This window comes from Miscanthus floridulus, chromosome 11, assembly GCF_019320115.1.
Source record: "Miscanthus floridulus cultivar M001 chromosome 11, ASM1932011v1, whole genome shotgun sequence".
NCBI classification, from domain to species: domain Eukaryota; kingdom Viridiplantae; phylum Streptophyta; class Magnoliopsida; order Poales; family Poaceae; genus Miscanthus; species Miscanthus floridulus.
In genome coordinates, this window is record NC_089590.1 from 68,622,191 (window position 1) to 68,644,438 (window position 22,248).

The window sequence follows — 22,248 nt, forward strand, 5'->3', positions numbered from 1 at the left end:
CCGCGGATCGAGTGTTTTTTTTTACTCGTGCATCTGAAAGACATAGCGTAAATGGGTAATTGATGTAGGCATATGACCGTGGTAGGAAAAAAGTAGGCATATGACTTTCCTCTTGTTGGTTCATTCACATGCGTCAGCTAATTTAGTGTCACGCATCAGGAATCAAGTTTTTACTGATATATTTCACTGTGTCAGTTCCCAAGTTTGTGCGACATTGTTGTGTTTGTGTCTCGATTGTTCAACAAAAGCACCCTTATCTTCCAGATCAGGACTTGATCCAGCACGCAGCAGTTTTGTGCGATTTGTATGCATTTGCCTGTTTTTTTGAACAAAGTATGCATTTGCCTGTTGCTGGCGATTGATTGTTGCATCACTGCTATAATGACATCACTTATGGACAGGAGAAACGTTAATATTCATGAATGATCTTCAATAAGCTTATGAAACAGTTCAAACTCCCGAATCTGAACGTAACTGATCGGCAGAGGCACCCTATAAAAATGGCCTAGTTCACCTCCGTATCCCAACCGAGCGAAACAGAAATCTTCAGTAGCTGCAAGCCTGCAAGCTGTGCAATTGCAAACATGAAGACGACCTGCGGCAGAATGTTGCCCGTCGTTGCCGTCCTGGTGGCGCTCGCCGTCACTGCCCACGCCTCGGCCGTCGGCCTGCCGAAGCGGAGAGGCCAGGAGATCCACCTGTTCGAGGCCACGGTCCGCGTCCCGGACAACGGCGTGGAAGACCTCGAGGAGTACAACAACCGCCTGCTCGCCAAAGTGCTCGGCAGGTTGCATGGCTCACGGATCTCTCCAAACCACCACTCCAAAGAAAACCTCCCATTTTTACCCTGTATTTTGTACTGATCCTTGTCGTGTTTTCGTGCACCTCAGCGTCGAAGCAGCACGGAGCGCAACGTATGAGAGTGAGCTTGGGCTATTCAGCGCGTTCATCACCAACAACCAGGCCCGTCGACTATCAAGTGAGCTAAATCCATACTAGTCCATGCTAATTGTTATACTACATGCAACCTACAATTTTGGATAAAAGAATTGACAACGTACATTTCAACGTATTGACGTCCATCGACACGTTCTCAAATGAGCAGGAGTCCCAGGGGTGCTGAAAGTCACACGACTGGAGGACCCTCCTGCGCTTCCGGAGACGGACGGCCATCTCTGAAAAGTTTGGTGTTAATGGAACCCAATGGGGTCGAGAATAACTGTAATCATGTTCGTTGAGATTGCATAATATATGTATTTACATGGTATGGCACTGGCACAGTAAAGCATGCCCCACTTCCTGCTCTAACAAGTGAGAACGTCAGCGTGGCTTGCTCATCATTATAGTAGAACATGAACCTGAAAACCCTGTTCACCATCCTTCTTTTGCCGGGGGGGTATCGGGGTCGACAGTGTGCTGCTTGCAGCGCCGGGGACCATAGTGCTCCGAGCTCTTCCGAACCACCTTCCGGCACAGCGCGCAGTAATGGACTTGGCACGCCCAGCAGAAAATATGGTTGTTGTTTCCCATCTGGTCATAGTAGAAACAGCACAACTCCACAACGTTTTCAGCTATAAAAATATCACGGTCTATATTTTGGGTTGAATAAGACTGGCATGTCTAACTTGGTATTCAGATGACAACAAATCTATTGCCCATCCAGAATCCTATGGTCTGCAAAATTAGCGACAACTTTACCTTAGGATTTTGTTGGTGACAACTCGGGCACGGATAATTTCTGACCCCGGGCGCCATTACTTCTTTCTGTATCTGCTTAACGACATCAGCCTGCCTCACTGACTTCAGCTCCTGATCACGTATACATTGCTCACTTTCGAGGATGAGCATTGTTTTCAGAAGCAGTATGAGGAGGTTAGATATGGTAGAGGACACTTAGCAAACAACACTTCGACTGGGGTCATCAGAAGTTCAGACAAGCTTACCTTTCGTGATTATATAATGGCTTGCCGCAGTCATAGCAGAACCCCTTCCCACAGTTCCTGCAAAGCATGTGGTTGCAGCCTGAGATCCTTGAGATGGCGGTACGGCAATGTGGACATGGAACAGCATCACGAAGTGCCTCGCTGATGCTGACTAGTTGATTGACCAGGTCAATTCTCTTATCAATGTTGCCTCTGCTTGAAGCACGCACCTTTTCACGATCCTGTACAGATGATTACAGCATTCAGCATGTGTCTGCGCATGGAAATCCAACATGTGTCTGCACAAGACGTGTAATGCATTTTTCTGTAGGAACCAACTAAGTTGAAGTTTTGCAATGGCAAAGAGGGCAGAGAAATAAGCTTTGATTACTTGAGCAAAAATTATGTCTACACAGATTCTGAAGATCCACAGATATTATCTTTGATGAAATACCTAATAAGAGCATATAATGGCACCACCAAAATCCTAGGAAGTTGCGTTCAAAATTGGATCTGACAGTGAACAATCACAACTGAACAGTAACTGAAAAAGGCTAGTGTTTAGCATGATTTCATATCGCATAGCTTAGTAGATTTATTTGCTACCTGTAAGGATAGAAGCTTTTCTTCTGGAGTCATGCATCTATCACCTATGTGACGACGTTCGCGGCAGTGGGTGGAGAAGGTGAAGAAGCACTTGGAGCACTGGGCATTATTCTGCTCATCCTCTAGGCAAGCTGTTTCACATCTTGGGCAGTAAGTCGCATCAGCCATCGAGCCTAGAATCCTCTCAAGTATCAATCTTTCCCAGCGTTTGAAATCTTCATCTCCTAACAACCTCTTCAATAGATTAGGAGGAATAACACCCTGGTACTTTGTAACAACCCGGGTTTCCGAGCATCCAAAAATACGAGCTTTTTAAAAAAATTTCTGCAAATGTGTGAAGCATGTAATCGCTAGGTCAACCTTAGTCAAACTTAGGAGAGCTTACCGATAATTTGTTGCATTCATATAGACTTTGATTGCAGGTGCATGCTTTGTTCTTAAGTTGGTTCTGGTTTTGAGTTCGTTTGGAGTGAACAAAGCCATAGCAAACACCCCCCCCCCCCCCCCCCCCCCCCTCATTAAATCCCTCTCAAATTCGTAGCAAATTCCTCTCGAATCCCTTTCGAATTCATTTCCAATCTCTTTTGAATCTCTCGAATTCATAATTCATAAAAGGAAAAAAACGTTTTTTCTTCTTCCTTCACAACCAGCCCACCTCCTCCTTTCTTTGGGCCAGCTGCCCATCTCCTCCCCCAGCCGGCCCACCTCGGCCCCCTCCTTTCCCTCGCATAGGCCCGCTCGCCTCTTCCCATCGCGTGGCCCAGCTCGCGCCCCCGGCCAATCCCAGCCGCAGGCCCGACGCCCCTCCCTTCTCTCCCCAGCTGGCCTACCTCCTCTCCACTCCGCTCGGCCCATGCGGACAGCACGCACACGAAGCCCGGCAGCGCAGCCCGTAGACTAGCTCCACCCGCAGGCCCCCGCTGGCCCATCCCACGCACATGAAGCCCACCTGGCCCAGTCGCGCGCCCCTACGTCCAGCCCTATGGAGCGGATGCGCTCCCCAGGAGCCGCCGCCGCCTGGAAACAGCGCCCCCTCCCCATGTTGCCGACGTGGTGCCCCACTAGTGGCCGGTCAACCCTCGCCACGGATCGGTGAGTTGGCCCCGTTGATTGTGCTTTCTCCGTCCCTATGACAGCCGGGCCCCACCCCACGTCAGCATGCCCATTGGACCAGGACCGGGAAAGCGGACACCGCGTCCACGGCTTGGGAAACGACCTCGACGCCACTAGCCTGCCTTGGCGTCCGTACCCCTAGTGCCGCATCCGATGCCGCGTGTCTCGGCTGTCACATCAGACGGCGCGGACGACCGCCCGAACCCTAGAGGCGGCGCCTATAAGTACCGCAGCCACCACCGTCGCTCCCTTCTCTCCCCCCTATTCGCCTGACGACGCTGCTCTACCTCTGCTCCTTCGTCCCACCGTCGCGACGCCCGACGTTCCCCTCGACCCCGTCTGCGTTGTGCCGGCCACGAGCCCGCTCGCCACTCCAGAGCAGCACCACAGCACTGCCACCTCCCCTACGAACCATCTCGCCATGACGTGATGTCGCCCATGCACGCCGCCTCGCGACGCCGTGACCTCTCTGTCGCGACCACAGTGTCGACCCGGCCAAGTAGCTCGACCTCGACCACTAGAGCCGCGACGTCAAGCACGTCGCTCAGGACCACACATCGCCGCCATGACCCCGACACGCTGGTTCCTCGACGCCAGGAGCCACCTCTGCCTCGGTGTCCCTGACCTCCATCTCCACGACGATCACCGGCACCACGAGCCGCTCCAAGCCAAACCGCGTCCACGCCGAGAGCCGCTACCTCGAGCCCCTACTCCGACCTCGTCGAGCCCGTGACCCCAACCACCGACGTCGTCCACGACCAGCACCTTGACGCGCCCCTGCCCCAACCCTACGATGTTGAGTTCGTGTAGGATATTTGGTTGGCCTAGAGGGAGGAATAGGCTTATCAAAACAAACACTCAAATTTTTATTAAATTCACCCTGCGGCACTGCCGCTCTGGAGGGTGGCATTGCCGGACTATGGCACTGCTGAACCAGAATAGCGGCACTGCCCTACCTGCAGACAACTTCGAGTCACAGTTCAAAATCCGTCAATGAAAACTTAGATCGAAGAAATTTCTCAGCCTACAGCAAGTATGAACACCACACACAAGTATATCGACTAGAAACCCTAGAAATCACCTCAACCAACAATATGAAATGCAAGTAATGTAAATCAAACACAAGTGACACAATGATTTATCCCATGGTTCGGCTCGCCACCAAGGCTTGCCTACCTCCACATTGTTGAGGTTAGCCCCTAAGGCTTAGGGCTTTCCAACCCTTACTTGTTCTCAAGTCAAGAGACTTAACTGTTGAGATGAGGGGTGAGTATACGAGCTTCAAGAGATGGTTACAAACCTCCCGGAGCTGCAACACAAGTTGGCAAGCTCCACGGGCGATGCTCTAGCCGGCTAGGAGCCAAGCTCCAGGAGTAATAAACACAACCGTTGGCCAAAACATGAATCAAGTGCTCTTTTGAGTTGAGGAATCAATGGAGCTGCTCTCTAATCGAGTTTTGGGGAAATCAATGGATTTTCTTGAGGGCTTAAGGTCACTAATGGAGGGAGGGAGAGAGAGAGAGCTCCTTTTCTATTTTGGACGAGCAGGAATGAGCAGAAGGAAGAAGAGAGCCGTTGGGGAGGAAGAGGATGGGCATAAATACCCCCTCGGCCCCAACGGTCACTTAAGTCACGACAGCGCCATGGCTTAAGTGCGGCAGTACCGTACTATAGCAGAACCACCTGAAATAACACACTTATGGAGGCGTTCGTCTTCCACCAGACACTAAGCACCCCGAAAGCAAGCTACAACGTGCGGTATTCATCGGGCACACCCCAAGGGAGAACCCGGAAGATCCACATTTTCCCCCAAAGATCCAATAATGAGAACGAGTTACAATACTTAATCCATTACATACATCCAAAGTTCTTAAAAATTACATTATTACATTTCTAAAGTCAGAGTGCGAAATATTAAACAGCGGAATTAAACATAAACATCTATCGACAATAAACAAGGATCCATATATGCCCACCAGAAGAATCCTTCACACAATGATACTCCTCAAGCATTACCTGCAACATGGGTAAATAAACCCTGAGTACACAATGTACTCGCAAGACTTATCCGACTAGTGGGAATATTTTCCTAACTCCAAGGGATATGCAAAGTTTTATGATTTGCTGGTTTCCTTTTTGCAGAAAGCAATACTAATAGTGAGTCCTTATTTATGTAATTATTAATAGCCATGATTAATTGATTATCTAGCCATTCTATGTAAGCACCTGTTCTACTTTCAAGAAAGAGTTGAGCAATCAGTTCTATTTCTTCACCTTTTATCTTTTAGTTCTTACTACGGTGCTAGAACCAAAACAAGCCGTACCGGATCACCCGGCGATTCATGAATCAATGCCCCCAGCTAGGTACCCCGAAAACACACGCCCCGCTTGTACCCCAGGCACAAGCAGGACCAACCCATCACCCTCCTGTCATGGGGTCCAGGTCGCCGTCCAAACTAGGACTCTAAGCCCCCACTCCTAAGTCCCGGACTTAGTGCGGTGTAATGACCTCCACCATCCCCGCCTCCAATTAGTCGGTTTGGAAATAGCCGAAACCCACGACAAGAGAGCAACAAGTCTTCCCTGCACCCATACCCAAGTATGTGCTCGGGATAATAAATCTGTGACTTGCCTCAAGACTTATGCAACGACCGATCCTTAACCGACACAGATAGGAAAAAAGTGTAACCAAGCTATACCCTGTTGGCCGTAGGACACAACCTCATACACCCACCAGTACCCAAACCATATCCTTGCCCGGTCACCACTTTTCCTTTCCACCATTTTATCATGAGTGATCATAATTATCACCTATTGTGAGTAACGACTGGTTACTCACGCTACCGTAATCCTGAGCATAGCAGTTATTCGACCTATACTAGTAGGACTCATAGGTAGATATATTTATGCATGTAGTTTCCATAAAATGCATGTAACGTAAATACACATCATATATATATATTCAGTGATCATTAAAAATACGAGTTATGCACCGGGGCTTGCCTTGGGTAGGCGGTGGGTCAACAAAGTCAACACCAAAAGGCTCCGGGGCTCCCTCCTGCACAAGGATCTCCTCCTTGTACTCCTCAATAACCTCCTCGTAATCCTGTTCATCCATGGGCATGAACGCTACCAACTCATGATCTATATGCATGAAATGATGATGCAACACTTAGTAATACGGCAACAACAACTCTTAAAATAAAAATACATCTATCAAGCTACTAAGCGAGTTCTACCGACTAAGGTGCTAAGTTACCTACTGTTAACACTAACAAGTATACCGCATGACATGTATTATCTTCGCAACTAATGGTATTCTTACTCTTAATACCGATTTACTCTATATATGATAAAACAAGGGTACTAGCTATTCTATTTATCAACCTACTCTAGTGCTACAAAAATTACAGTGAGTACATAATAATCTAATGATCCTAATATAAAAATTTCATGGCTAAAGCTATCATCAATTTGCCACAAAAATTCCTACAAATATTAATCTACATAATACTAAGCTCTCTAATTTGAATTTATGAACCTATCATTATCACAGCTAACTGTAAACTAACTACACTAACAGATAGATGGCATTTTTGTGAACCTAGTAAAATTTGTCTCACTATTTTTGAATACCTACAATATTTACTATCATTTTTCAAAGTTCAGCTCAAAACTAAATTGAATAAATATTTGTTAAGTCACTGGAGAATGAAAAACTGATTCCTACCCGCACGGCCCGCGAGCGAGCAGCTCGGCCCACTCCAGCACAACGCCTGCGTGCGTGTGACGCATGGCGCAGCCCACACAGGGGCGCGGCCTAGCCGGACGATGACAGCCCACGACGGGGAGGCCCGTGCGCTTCGGCTGTTTTGCGAAAACGGCCCTGACCTAACGTCAAATCACTTTGAGACCCACGTCACTATTCCTACAGTCATCTACTTCGCAGCGATGATACCCTCGGGCATCCGCGCGCTCACCGGTGCGGCGGCGCTAGCACAGGGCGGTTACACCAGCCAGACCAGCCCTTCCCCGCCCTATCTACAGAGCCTATACCTTACTTGGCTTGAACGCAAAGCACTAGGCGAAGGAAGCGCGAGCTGGGACACCACAGCAAGGCCGGACCTTGGTGGCAGAGCTCCTGCACTGAAAACGGCGATGTTCCGGTGAGCTACAACAACGCCGAGGCAAATAGGACAACAAGTGAGCTCCAGGCACTCACCACAGACCCAGAAGAGGTGGCGGTTCAACCGGAGATGGCCCGAGCCAAGCTGGCCGTGTGCGCACGGATAGTGCGGTGGCGCACGGTGGTGGCAAGGCTGCATCAGGGGAGGCTAGGCAGTGGTAGCGATTAGGTAAAGGTGCGTTGGGTGATGAGCAGGTGGAGGAGAAGTTAGTGGTGCAATGAATTGAAGCGAGCTGCACTAGATAGGGAGCTTGCCTTCGACGCGTACCACTGTGGTCTCAACGACCCGGCAAGAGGAGGACTCCAAATTGGAGCATGGCATGGTGAGGCTCGCTGTAAGGTGGGGTTGGGTGGCTGGCTGACTACACCATGAAGCTATGAACGGAGTTAATTGGGCTGAGGTAGCTTCACCAGGTTGAATTACAAGCGCGGGACCAGCGAACCGACGACGGAGGCTCAGCCCTACGCACCGCAGCGGATGGCGCCGGTCTAAGGACACAGCAGCGCAGCGTCGTCGAGCACCGATGTGACGGCAAGGCAGGCAGGGCAAGGTGATGTGTGGGCAATGCCAAATGTGGCCACGCACGCATAGTACCACCAGGCAGGCGCAAGGCGGCAGAGTGGCTAGGCGGACGCGACGGTGGTGGCAGAGCGCACGCGGTGACTTCGCACAAGCGACCATGGGCAGTAGCAGCACAGTGACATGACACATGGGGTCAGTGGCACGGTGAAGCGGCAGTAGCTAGCTAGCCAGAGCAGTGGGCCCACGACGACGGTGGTGGTGGACGAAAGGCCAAGTCGCTGGGCGCGGCATGCTCGTGCGTGTACGTGCGTGGCGTGCCAGGGCGCAGCAACAGTGGCACGACCTGCAGCGCGGAGCCAGCGGCAGGACTGGCCAGCATGGTGGCCCATGTGTAGCACACGCGATGGGCAACAGGCGTGGCGACGCCGAGTGCCGGCGCGGTGATCGCGGCCAGACGCTGCAACCATGTCATGCACGCTTTTTAAAGCTGCTTAGAAATCCAACTCGATGATCCAGTAGCTAAACTAACTATTTAATGCTCGAGATGGTATATCAAACTACTAAAACAAACCCTAAGACCATGCCACTACTTAACCCGATCCTCCTATAAAAATTCCCAAACTTAGCTTCGTCGACCCATTTTCCGACTTAAGAAATGACAAGTTTTTGTTCGGATTCGCGTCAACTTCGGTTTCCAAGCTATTAAGTAAGCCATCTAGCGAATCCTATTCTCGACCGCAAGTATTTCATCGCCACCTACGAAGTTTGTACTACAAACTTTATTAAAGTGTCGGGTATGCGTTCTATAGCATTTTCGTTCACTAAAAATTCGTTTAGAACTCTAAGCGATATAATGTGACATAAAATATAACATTCGTTTTACGTTTTTGATAAACATTTCAAGTCATAAGAATTCATTTACACATTATATTTCATATATTTACATATAAGTATGATGCTCATGCAGTGTTTTAGCAAAAGATTGTACAGTGTAACACCGAGGGTGTTACAAATCTACCCCCTAAAACAAAATCTCGACCCGAGATTTCATGTGCCTAGTGTGGGAATGAGATAGGAAATATTTTTCAACGTAACAACTACCCATCATAAATAGAGAGAAGGTGAGGGTAATGCTTCAAGATATAGCTCTCTTGTTCCCACGTGGCTTCATCCTCGGAGTGGTTTTGCCACTGCACCTTGTAGAACTTCACCACACTGTTCCTTGTCACTCTTTCCTTTTCATCCAGGATTTTGACAGGGTGCTCAATATAAGTCAAATCAGGCTGGAGTGGAAGTCCTTCAATTTCTATAGCTTCATCAGGAACCTGAAAACATTTCTTCAATTGCGATACACAAAACACATTGTGTACCGTAGATAAAATATCAGGAAGCTGGAGACGATAAGCAACTAGGCCACACTATGCCAAAACCTTGTAAGGACCCACATATCGAGGGGCTAGCTTGCCATGGATACCAAACCGATGCACCCCTCTCATAGGAGACACCTTGAGATACATATAATCTCCAACTGCAAACTGCAAGGGCCTTCTTCGCTTGTCTGTATAAGCTTTCTATCGGCTCTAAGCTGCCTTCAAGTGACTCTGAATAATGATGACTTGTTCACGAGCCTCTTTGATGAAATTAGGCCCAAAATATCCACGGTCTCCCACTTCAACCCAATTAAGTGGCGTCCTACATTTCTTTCCATATAGAGCTTCAAATGGTGCCATGCGAATGCTCTCTTGGTAGTTATTATTGTAAGAAAATTCAGCTAATTTCAAGCATCCATCCCACTTCTCAGGAAAGGAAATGGCACAAGCTCTCAACATATCCTCGAGCACCTAGTTCACCCTTTTAGTTTGGCCATCAGTTTGTGGATGATATGCTGAGCTTCTAAGGAGACGAGTACCAAGACATTCCTGTAGTCGCTCCCAAAAATGAGAGACAAAAACTGACCCTCTATCAGAGATGATAGTAAGGGGGACTTCGTGTAGGGTCACAATTCAATCAAAATATATCTCAGCATATTTCCTGGCCATATATTTAGTGTCCACCGGGATAAAATGAGTAGACTTAGTGAGACGGTCCACAATGACCCAAATAGAATCATAGCCCTTGGATGTGTGGGGCAAACCCACCACAAAGTCCATGGAGATATCTTCCCATTTCCAAATAGGAATGGGCAAGGGATGCAAATATCCCAGAGTACACATATGATCTGCTTTAACTCTCCCACAAGTGTCGCACTCCATGATGTACTAGGTGACGTCTTGCTTCATGTTGGACCACCAGTACAAGTGGCGCAAATCATGGTACATCTTGTTGCTGCTAGGATGGATAGACAGCTTTGAATGATGGGCTTCATTCAAAATGTTCCTTCTCAGCTCCTCATTGGATGGAACCACCAATCTATCTTTGTATCTTACTACTCCTTGCTCATCAATACTAAAGTGAGGACCACGCCCTTCGACAATCAATTTCCTGATGTGAGGAATTTCTTCAGTGTCTTGCCTTTGCTCCAGAATAATCTGCTCCAGCAATTCTGAGGTTAAGGCAAAGTGAGCCAGCACCTCTGCATGGTTGAGAGACAAAGGTGTTTCCTCAACCTGATATGACTTTCAGCTCAAAGCATCAGCTACCACATTGGCCTTTCCTAGGTGGTAATGTACCTCCAAGTTATAATCCTTGATCAGTTCTAACCATCTCATTTGCCTCATATTCAACTCAGACTGAGTGAAGATATATTTGAGGCTCTTATGATCTATAAAAATATGCACTTTGCTGCCCAACAGATGGTGCCTCCAAATCTTTAGAGCGTGGACCACAGCAACTAGCTCTAAATCATGAGTGGGGTAATTCACTTCGTGCTTTTTCAGTTGGCGCAAAGCATAAGCTATCACACGTCCATCCTACATAAGCACACATCCCAACCCCGTCTTCGAGGCATCACAATATACATCAAAAGGTCTGTCAATATCTGGTTGGGCCAACATAGGAGCAGTGGTCAGGAATGTCTTCAAAGCTTGGAAGGCTTCCTCATAGGCTAGGCTCCAATCAAACTTGCCTTCTTTTTGGAGCAGCTTGGTCATCGGTTGAGCTATCTTGGAGAAGTCTGGAATGAAATGTCGATAATACCCAGCTAGACCAAGAAATTGATGAATCTGGTGCACAGACTTGGGAGACTTCAAACTCAGCACATCCTGCACTTTGCTGGGGTGTACAGAAATGGCGTAAGGTATCAACACATGCCCCCAAAACTATACTCGATCTAATCAGAATTCACAGTTGCTGAATTTAGCATACAGCTTGTGTTCCCTTAATCGAGCCAGTACTATCCGAAGGTGTTGGGCATCCTCTTCATCGTTCTTGGAATATATCAGGATATCATCGATGAATACCACAACAAACTTGTCTAGCTCTGGCATAAAGACTGAATTCATCAGGTACATGAAGAATGCAGGAGCGTTGGTGAGACCAAAAGATATTACTAGGTACTCATACTACCATACCTAGTAGAAAAGTTATCTTTGGTATATCTTGTGGTCTAATCTTGATATGATGATAGCTTGAACAGAGGTCAATCTTGGAGAACACCTTGGCACCAACTAGCTGATCGAACAAAGTACCTATGCGGGGCAAAGGATACTTGTTCTTAATGGTTACCGCATTAAGAGGGCGGTAATCCACACACATCCAAAGAGTGTCATCCTTCTTCTTCACAAAAATGGCTGGACAAGCCCATGGTGAAGAGCTAGGATGGATGAAGCCTTTTCCAACAATTCTTCTAATTGCATCTTCATTTCTGCCAACTCCTTTGGAGCCATGCGGTACGGGCATCGGGAGATAGGAGAAGTACCAGGCTCTAACTCAATGGAGAATTCCACCTCTCTGTCTGATGGCAACCCAGGTAGATCTTCAGGAAAAACATCCAGCAACTCACATACTACCAGAATAGAGGCAAGATCAAGAGAGGCTTCAACATGAGCAGCAACAGGTAAGACTAGATCTGAGGGTACAAGAAGAGATATCCTATCCTTAGAAGAAGGAAGCCATAACTCGACAATTCTCTGCTTCAAATCGAAGACTACCCCATACACCCGTAACCAGTTTATTCCAAGAATTGCATTAATGCCTTGCCCAAGCAGTACCATGAACTGTAAGCGATAAGTGTGGGTGGCTAATACCAAGCTTACTGTGTCTGTCCGAGTATTGATGCACATCTGCGCACCTAAAGTATGAATTCTATAGGCATACGGTATAGCCATAAGAGGTATATTGTGCCGGTCTACAAATCCCATGCTCATAAATGAATGTGATGCACCAGAATCAAATAACACATAAGCTAGATGGGAATCAATGGTAAACATATCAGCCATCACCGGTTCCTACTGCAATATCTACTCAGCATCCATGAAATTCACCTGTCCAGATCGACTAACTGGCACTTTCTTCTTGATCATTGTCCGCTTGACTAGCCTGGAGTTAGCCGATGGTTGAGCAGACTAGGCTGGCTGGTTTTGGGGACACTCTTGGGCATAGTGGCCATCCTTGCCACATTTGAAACAAGCACCCGACTTGTTTCCCTATCCCAGACGAGGTGGGGCCTGCTGTCCTTAGGGCTGCTGATGTGGCACCTGCTAAGTAGGTGCACGGTACTGTGTGGAAGAAACCTGAGAAGTATGTTGGGGCTGTCGAAATGAATGCTCGCCTGATGATTGATAGGGCACCCATCGAACAACCTATACTTTCTAAGTATGGGGGTGGCAAGAAGACCCCATAGCCACCCGCTTTCGCTTCCATTCTGCCTGGGAATCCCACTCCAAGCCATCCATGGCGATGGCAGCATTCATCATTGCCCCAAAGGTCTGATAGTTCCTAGTATACAATTTCTCCTGAAGGCTACAAGAGAAGCCACGATAGAAGCGGTCCCTCTTCTTGTCTGTATCCACATGAGTTCCAGCATACTGGGACAAGTGATTGAACCTGTTGACGTAGTCCATCACTAACAAACTACCTTGCCGTAGGTCTAGGAACTCAGTCAGCTTCCTGTTGAGGACACCAGTAGGAATATAAAATTCCCTGAATGCTATGGTGAACTCCTGCCAGGTCACCCGGTGATCTGGCTACTGCATGGCATTGAAGGTATCCCACCATGCACTCGTGGATCCCAACAACTGTTGCGCTGCAAAGCACACCTTTTGCTCATCCATCACGTTGAGCAACAGAAACTTCTACTCTAGAATGCCAAGCCAATGCTCCGCATCCAGGGGCTTAGCTAATGGTGTGAACATGGGTGGGTGTATCTTGAGGAAATCCTGGTAAGAGCAGGGTCCCTCAGGACTACGAGCACCACCCCCGTTCCCACCATTTCCCCCGTGGCCTCCATGGGGGAAGCCAGCGATAGCCTATGCCAGTAGCTCCATGGCACGTGCTGACTAACGGTGAGCAGCCCTCATTTCTGCCATCATCTCCGTGTGAGTCATCGGCGGTGGCGGCGGTGGTGGTGGAGGAGGAGCCAACAGTGGATCCTCATGGCTCTCCTCGTTACCATGATCATTGGCTCGGCCACTTTCACCTTGGCCCTCGCCAAGACCGTGGCCTACTCCAGCACTAGTGCTCCCACGTCCGGACCTCAGATTCATCTGTAAGAGATTGGAACCAACCACTTAGGACAACTTCTAGATCAGAACAAGGGATTAGAGGAACAACGAGATATTTATTAGAGCATTCTTTTAGTTGTTCTATCAATTTACTAATCCAATTATACGTGTAGGTGTCGATGCAGGACCCATGGGGTTTCCCACAGAGTAGAGAGAAGAAGACCTAGTCCAACTAGGATTCTCTACATGTAATCCTACTAGAACTAATTACACGTAATCCTACTAGGATCTCTACTTTGTAACCGACTAGGACTCCCGCCTCTCCTGGACTATATAAAGGAGGGCAGGGGTCCCTAGACCGGCACCCACACACATAACCGACGGAACTCACAACCACAACATACCTCACAACACAACAAATAGCGTAGGGCGCAATATACTATCCACACCAGACTAGACGTAGGGCGCCGTGACTTTCCGGCGTGCCGAACCAGTATAAATTATTGTCTCCCTGCGTTTACCATCGAGTTCCTGCAAACGCTGATACCCCTCCGAACAAATCACCGTCCCGGGTACCTCATGACGGGTTGCCGGTGGTAAAACATCGACAGCTGGCGCGCTAGGTAGGGGTTCTCGGCGCTTTGCGTTCAAGAGCTCGGTGGACCTCAGATCAAAATTCGCCGCGGTTCTCATCGGCCCTTGTCAACAAGACGCTGCAATTCTCGTCAACCACGATCAACAACTCGCTACGGATCTCTACGCACGGCCAAGGTGTCCTGATTCAACAAGCAAGCAAGTGAAGCCGCACGTTCAAATTTGCAGAAGACTCAAGGCACCAGTTAGGAGTCAGTCAACTACTCGGCCACGACGAAGAGTCCGACATCACCACATGTTGGATCAGCTAGCATCAACTTCGGCAAGGAGTACGTCCCAGCGTTATCAACTCAGATATGGAGCTAGATCGGAGGACAACTGGGATTTATCCGAGAACATCCGAGTTCAACTCCAAGAACATGACATCCGAAATCAACTCTGTATATCCGGAGACATCTGACTACATCAAGACATCCCACGGCGCCACAACAACAAACAAATACAAGGAAGGCGTATGTGTATATATACGTACAAGCAAGACCAGAAGCCATCCAAATTGATTACTGGACACATACAAGACTACAAGATGGATATGTGAACTAGTACACATACACAGACAAAGATCAACTTTCATCCGGCACCCGCGACAACTCCATCACACACGTTAAAGCTGGATGGATGCACCGTACGCACACTATCGGCAACGACCATGACAAAGGCTTCAAAGAACACGACGACAGGTTCCGAATTGTTCCGAGTACTCGACATACCGGCCACTCAACTGGTTTACCCCATCAACAAATGACTTGGCCATAAACCAAGCTAAGTCACGTCTTATTTTTTTTATATTTCAGATATTATTCATATATGTCTCTGGGAAGACACAAAAATCATCATACGAACAAACATAGTGCTTAAGATACAAAAAATCATCATGCGAGCAAACATAGTGCTCTAGGTCTTCTCTTAACGGTCGCCGAATTCCTCAGGTAGAACACGACTTAATCCGTGAAGCTTGTCTACTCACATGGACGGTCACGAACCGAGTGCCAGGCTCACATGGTCACGTCATGAACCTCTGAACCATACGCCAGAGATTCAAGTGCTTAAACGTAACAGGACACTACCTGAGGAATTTGCATGGCCTAGCAAGAGCAAGACGCAAAAAGTTTATATGCATTTCATAATGCCGGGGCCCGCCCCTGATTGATTATTCAAATATGGGACATGCTCCCCACTTTATATCCAAAATGTTATTTACAACATATTTTTATGTTTAACATGCAGGGGAGCTACATCAGTACCATGAGATCAGGAAAAACACGCTCCTGAGAGCTAGCCCAGAAACAACCCGGATTGATAAAAAAAGAACCCCGACAAGGTGCGGCAAGAACCAAGACAAGATCAGAAAGAACTCGGATTGAAGAAAAACAACCCAGATAAGTTGGGAACAGAAATCAAGACAAGAAAGAACCTGGATTGATCAAAAAAAGAACCCCGACAAGGTGCGGCAAGAACCAAGACAAGATCAGAAAGAACCCGGATTGAAGAAAAACAACCCAGATAAGTTGGGAACAGAAATAAAGACAAGAAAGAACCTGGACGAAGTGCAAACAACCCTGAAGAGGTGCTGCAAGTACCAAGACAAATTCAGAAAGAACCCAGATCGATCAGAAAACAACCCTGAAGAAGTGCTGCAAGTACCAAGACAAATTCAGAAAGAACCCGAATTGATCAGAAAACAACTCGGATAAGGTACATACAAGTTCAGAAAGAACCTGGACGAAATGCAAACAACCTGGAAGAGGTACATCAAGAACCAGAGAAGTCTAGAAACGACCTGGATGAATAAAAACAACTCGGAAGAGCATCACGGCTTAGTCAAACACTAAGCTCGGGGGCTCAGCATTCGCTTCAACTACGCCCGGGGGCTCAAATTCAAGGATGAAAGACCAAGAACGCAAGTACTCAAGACTACAATAAAGACAACACATCAAGACCCTTCGTCCGATTTCTATTCTAAAGAAAAGTACTCGAAGAAGGCTTGGGGGCTACAGGATACATAACCCTAGAAATTTTTGAAGACAAGAATCTGGACCCTCCAACTTTTGCAAGCAAAAGCAAGAGGCTCGGAGGCTACACTCAGTGAGTGCAATTTTTACGAAAAATTGCACCCACAGAAAAAGAACTCGGAGCAACCAAGAAGACTAAAGGGACCCTCTGGCTTCTTGTCCCAACAAGCAAGAGGCTCGGGGGCTACACTAGAAAAAAAGTGCACATCAGTCATGACAAACCAACCAAAAGAAGACCATCTCAAGGTTTCACTTCAAAAGAACCTGGAACGGATTTACAACAACTCAACGAAGGCCAAGAAGAACAAGAAGGCTTCCGAAGCTCATCCATGAGATGCTTGGGGGCTTGTCGATGCGGGACCCATGGGGTTTCCCACGGAGCAGAGAGAAGAAGACCTAGTCCAACTAGGATTCTCTACATGTAATCCTACTAGGACTAGTTACATGTAATCCTACTAGGATCTCTACTTTGTAACCGACTAGGACTCCTGCCTCTCCTAGACTATATAAAGGAGGGCAGGGGTCCCTAGACCGGCACCCACACACATAACTGACGGAACTCATAACCACAACATACCTCACAACACAACAAATAGCGCAGGGTGCAATATACTATCCACACCAGACTAGACGTAGGGCGCCGTGACTTTCCGGCGTGCCGAACCAGTATAAATCATTGTCTCCCTGCGTTTACCATCGAGTTCCTGCAAACGTCGATACCCCTCCGAACAAATCACCATCCCGGGTACCCCATGACGGGTTGCTGGTGGTAAAACATCGACAGTAGGGGGACTTTAGTTTAAGCAAGATGCTACTATCATGATGCATGTATCGGCCTGTACGCTCACTCAAGCCAAAATATAGTGGCATTCGCAAAAAATTTTGGCACATCGCACACTCACTTTCTGTATGCTAAGTGATTTTTTACGCAACGTAAGTTAGTGTACCTATAGAAAACTGATTAAATAAAACCAGTGCCGCTATCCAAGATAGACCATATTGCTAGGGCTTATACTTATTTACATAACTTTAGTGCATCCTATTTTTCGCAAAACTTTTATTGGTCAAATTTTAAGTTTTGGAAAAGAGTAATGAACTCCTAAACTCATTATTGGCTCTAGTACCAACTGTGGCAAAACTGCCCAAAATAACACACTTACGAAGGCGCTCGTCTTCCACCAGACACTAAGCACCCCAAAAGCAAGCTACAGCGGGCGGTATCCGTCGGGCACACCCCAAGGGAGAACACAAAAGATCCACATTTTTTCCCAAGGATCCAATAATAAGAATGAGTTATAATACTTAATCCATTACATACATCTAGAGTTCTTAAAAATTACATTATTATATTTCCAAAGTCAGAGTGTGGAATATTAAGCAGCGGAATTAAACATAAACATCTATCGACAATGAACAAGGATCCATATGTGCCCACCAGAAGAATGCTTCACACAACGATACTCCTTAAGCATTACTTGCAATAGGAGTAAATAAACCCTGAGTACACAATGTACTCGCAAGACTTATCTGACTAGTGGGAATATTTTCCCGACTCCAAGGGATAAGCAAAGCTTTATGGTTTGCTGGTTTCCTTTTTGCAGAAAACAATACTAATAGTGAGTCCTTATTTATGTAATTATTAATAGCCATGATTAATTGATTATCTAGCCATTCTATGTAAGCACCTATTCTACTTTCAAGCAAGAGTTGAGCAATCAGTTCCATTTCTTCACCTTTCATCTTTCAGTTCTTACTATGGTGCTAGACCCATAACAAGCCATACTAGATCACCCAGCGATTCGTGAATCAATGCCTCCTGCTGGGTACCCCGAAAACACACGCCCCGCTTGTACCCCAGGCACAAGCAGGACCAACCCATCACCCTCCTGTCATGGGGTCTAGGTCCCCATCCAAACTTGGACTCCAAGCCCCCGCTCCTAAGTCCTAGACTTAGTGTGGTACAAGGACCTCCACCCTCCCCACCTCCAATCAGTCAGTCCTAAAAGAGCCAGAACCCACGACAAGAGAGCAACAAGTCTTCCCTACGCCCATACGCAAGTATGTGCTTGGAATAATAAATCTGTGACTTGCCTCAAGACTTATGCAATGGTCGGTCCTTAACCGACATAAATAGGGAAAAAGTGTAACCAAGCTATGCCCTGTTGGCCACAGGACACAACCTCTTACAGCCACTAGTACCCAACCATATCCCTGCTCGATCACCACTATTCCTTTCCACCATTTTATCATGAGTGATCATAATTATCATCTATTGTGAGTAACGGCAGGTTACTCACGCTACCACAATCCTGAGCATAGTAGCTACTCGACCTATACTAGCAGGACTCATAGGTAGATATATTTATGCATTTAGTTTCCATAAAATGCCTATAATGTAAATGCACATCATATATACATATATATATATATATATATATATATTCAGTGATCATTAAAAATAAGGGTTATGCACCGGGGCTTGCCTTGGGCAGGCGGTGGGTCAACAAAGTCAGCATAAAAAAGGCTCTAGGGCTCCCTCCTATACGAGGATCTCCTCCTCATACTCCTCAATGACCTCCTCGTAATCCTATTCGTCCATGGGCACGAACGCTACCAACTCGTGATCTACATGCATGAAATGATGATGCAACACTTAGTAATACGGCAACAGCAACTCTTAAAATAAAAATACATCTATCAAGCTACTAAGCAAGTTCTACCGACTAAGGTGCTAAGTTACCTACTGTTAACACTAACAAGTATACCACATGACATGTATTATCTTCGCAACTAAAGGTATTCTTACTCTTAATACCAATTTACTCTATATATGATAAAATAAGGGTACTAGCTATTCTATTTATCAACCTACTCTAGTGCTACAAAAATTACAGTGAGTACATAATAATCTAATGATCCTACTGTAAAATTTTCATGGCTAAAGCTATCATCAATTTGCCACAAAACTCCTACAAATATTAATCTACATAATACTAAGCTCTCTAATTTGAATTTATGAACCTATCATTATCATAGCTAACTGTAAACTAACTACACTAACAGATAGATGGCATTTTTGTGAACCTAGTAAAATTTGTCTCACAATTTTTGGATACCTACAACATTTACTATCATTTTTCAAAGTTCAGCTCAAAACTAAATTGAATAAATATTTGTTAAGTCACTGGAAAATGAAAAACTGATTCCTACCCGCGTGGCCCGCGAGCGAGCGGATCGGCCCACTCCAGCACAACACCCGCACGCGCATGATGCACGGCGTGGCCCATGCAGGGGCATGGCCCAGTCGGGCGATGACGTCCCATGACGGGGAGGCCCGTGCGCTTCGGCTGTTTTGCGAAAATGGCCCTGACCTAATGGCAAATCACTATGAGACCCACGACACTATTCCTACAGTCATCTACTTCGCAGATAAGCCCTCGGAACAACCTATCTTCGCAACGACGATACCCTCGGGCATCCGCGCGCGCACCAGCACGGCGGCGCTGGCACAGGGCAGTTACGCCGACCAGAGCAGCTCGTCCCCGCCCTATCTATGGAGCCAATACCTTACTAGGCTTGAACGCGAAGCACTGGGTGAAGGAAGCGCGAGCTTGGACGCCGCAGCAAGGCCAGACCACGGTGGCAGAGCTCTACACTGAAAACGACGATGTTCCGGTGAGCTACAACAACACCGAGGCAAATAGGTTAGTGAGTGAGCTCCAGGCACTCACCATAGACCTAGAAGAGGAGGCGGTTTGACCGAAGATGGCCCGAGCCAAGCTATCCGCGTGCGCACGGACAGTGCGGTGGCGCACGGCGATGGCAAGGCTACGTTAGGGGAGGCTAGGCAGTGGTAGTGATTAGGCAAATGTGCACATGGTGACGAGCAGGTGGAGGCAAAGTTAGCGGTGCAACGAATTGAAGTGAGATGACTGGATAGGGAGCTTGCCTTCGACGCGTGCCACTACGGTCTTAACGACCTGACGAGAGGAGGACTTCGAATTCGAGCATGGCACGACGAGGCTCACTACAAGGTGGGGTCGGGTGGCTGGCTAACTACACCGCGAAGCTATGGATGGAGTTAATTAGGCCGATGTGGCTTCACCAAGGTTAATTGTAAGCGCGGGACCGGTGACCAAGGCGATAGAGGAATAGGGGATGGTCGGCATGGCTTGGCGTGATGTTGTCGTGGTGGGATGCGGCTGTCAATCGGTGCACAAACACATACGACTATGGGGCGATGCGGAAGCGGCCAACGTGCACAGGATGGTGGGCCGCACGGCCATAAACCGCAAACCGACAACGGCGGCTCGGCCCTACGCGCCACAGCGCATGGCGCTGGTCTGAGGAGGCAGCAGTGCAGCGTCATCGAGCGTCAACGTGATGGCAAGGCAAGCGAGGCAAGGCGATGTGCGTGCAATGCCAAATGTGTCCATGTGTGCATGGTACCACTAGGCAGGCATGAGGTGGCAGAGCGGCCAGGCGAACGCGACGGTGGTGGTAGAGCGCATGCGGCGACTTTGCACAAGCGACCACGGCCAGTAGCAGTGTAGTGATGCACTGTGTAGGGTCAGCGACATGGCGAAGCAGTGGTAGCTGGCTAGCCAGAGCAATGGGCCCACGACAACGGCGGTGGTGGCCGAACGGCTAGGTCACTAGGCGTGGCATGCTCGTGCGTGTGTGTGCGTGGCGTGCCAGGGTGCAGCAACGGCAGCGCGGCCCGCAGCGCGGAGCCAGTGCCAGGACCGGCCAGCGCGGTGGACCACATGTGGCGCATGCGTTGGGTAGCAGGCGCGACGACGCCGAGTGCCGGCGTAGTGATCGCGCCTAGACGCTGCAACCGTGTCATGCACGCTTTTTAAAGCTGCTCAGAAATCCAACTCGATGATCCAGTAGCTAAACTAACTATTTAATGCTCGAGATGGTATATCAAACTACTAAAACAAACCCTAATACCATGCCACTACTTAACCCGATCCTCCTATAAAAATTCCCAAACTTAGCTTCGTCAACCCATTTTCCGACTTAAGAAAATGACTAAGTTTTTGTTCGGATTCGCGTCAACTTCAGTTTCCAAGCTATTAAGTAAGCCACCTAGCAAATCCCATTCTCAACCGCAAGTATTTCATCGCCACCTACGAAGTTTATACTACAAACTTTATTAAAGTGCCGGGTATGCGTTCTATAGCATTTTCGTTCCCTAAAAATTCGTTTAGAACTCTAAGCGATATAACGCGACATAAAATATAACATTCGTTTCACGTTTCTGATAAACGTTTCAAGTCATAAGAATTTATTTACACATTATATTTCATACATTTACACATAAGTATGATGCTCATGTAGTGTTTTAGCAAAAGATTGTACAGTGTAACACCGAGGGTGTTACACGCACCAGTCAAGACAGCAAGGGTAAGAGTGAAGTTTAGGTTGTCTTAGCTGTGAATCTGAGGATACATATGTATGTTTGAGCACTTGGTAGCACATATTAGCTTAAGCATTATGTCCCCCTTTATAGTATGGCTTTTCCTATACTCAAATTCAAAATATAAAAGAATTTAAACCTCCTTTGAGTTTGAAGCCATCAACATTATAATTAGGGGCTCCTCCGTTTTGTATAGCATCTCGAATA

General features: G+C 47.5%; 1 protein-coding gene and 1 pseudogene across 1 annotated transcript; one reads left to right on the forward strand and one right to left on the reverse strand.

Moving 5' to 3' along the window:
* The first annotated feature begins 584 nt into the window (after positions 1–584).
* Positions 585–1,186, forward strand: LOC136492130 (uncharacterized). Its single transcript, XM_066488252.1, has 3 exons — positions 585–787; positions 891–979; positions 1,106–1,186. The coding sequence occupies exons 1-3, from the start codon at positions 585–587 to the stop codon at positions 1,177–1,179; spliced, it is 366 nt and encodes a 121-aa protein (XP_066344349.1). The 3' UTR covers positions 1,180–1,186.
* Positions 1,187–1,371: 185 nt separating this feature from the next.
* LOC136494704 (uncharacterized) overlaps positions 1,372–22,248 on the reverse strand; it is a 34,079-nt pseudogene continuing 13,202 nt past the window's right edge.

Bases quoted from the DNA above. Each gene is read 5' to 3' on its own strand.
- LOC136492130 (XM_066488252.1), top strand. From the start codon at position 585: ATGAAGACGACCTGCGGCAGAATGTTGCCCGTCGTTGCCGTCCTGGTG. The intron at 788-890 runs GTTGCATGGCTC...CGTGCACCTCAG, and splicing joins CTCGCCAAAGTGCTCGGCAG to CGTCGAAGCAGCACGGAGCG. The intron at 980-1,105 runs GTGAGCTAAATC...TCAAATGAGCAG, and splicing joins CCAGGCCCGTCGACTATCAA to GAGTCCCAGGGGTGCTGAAA.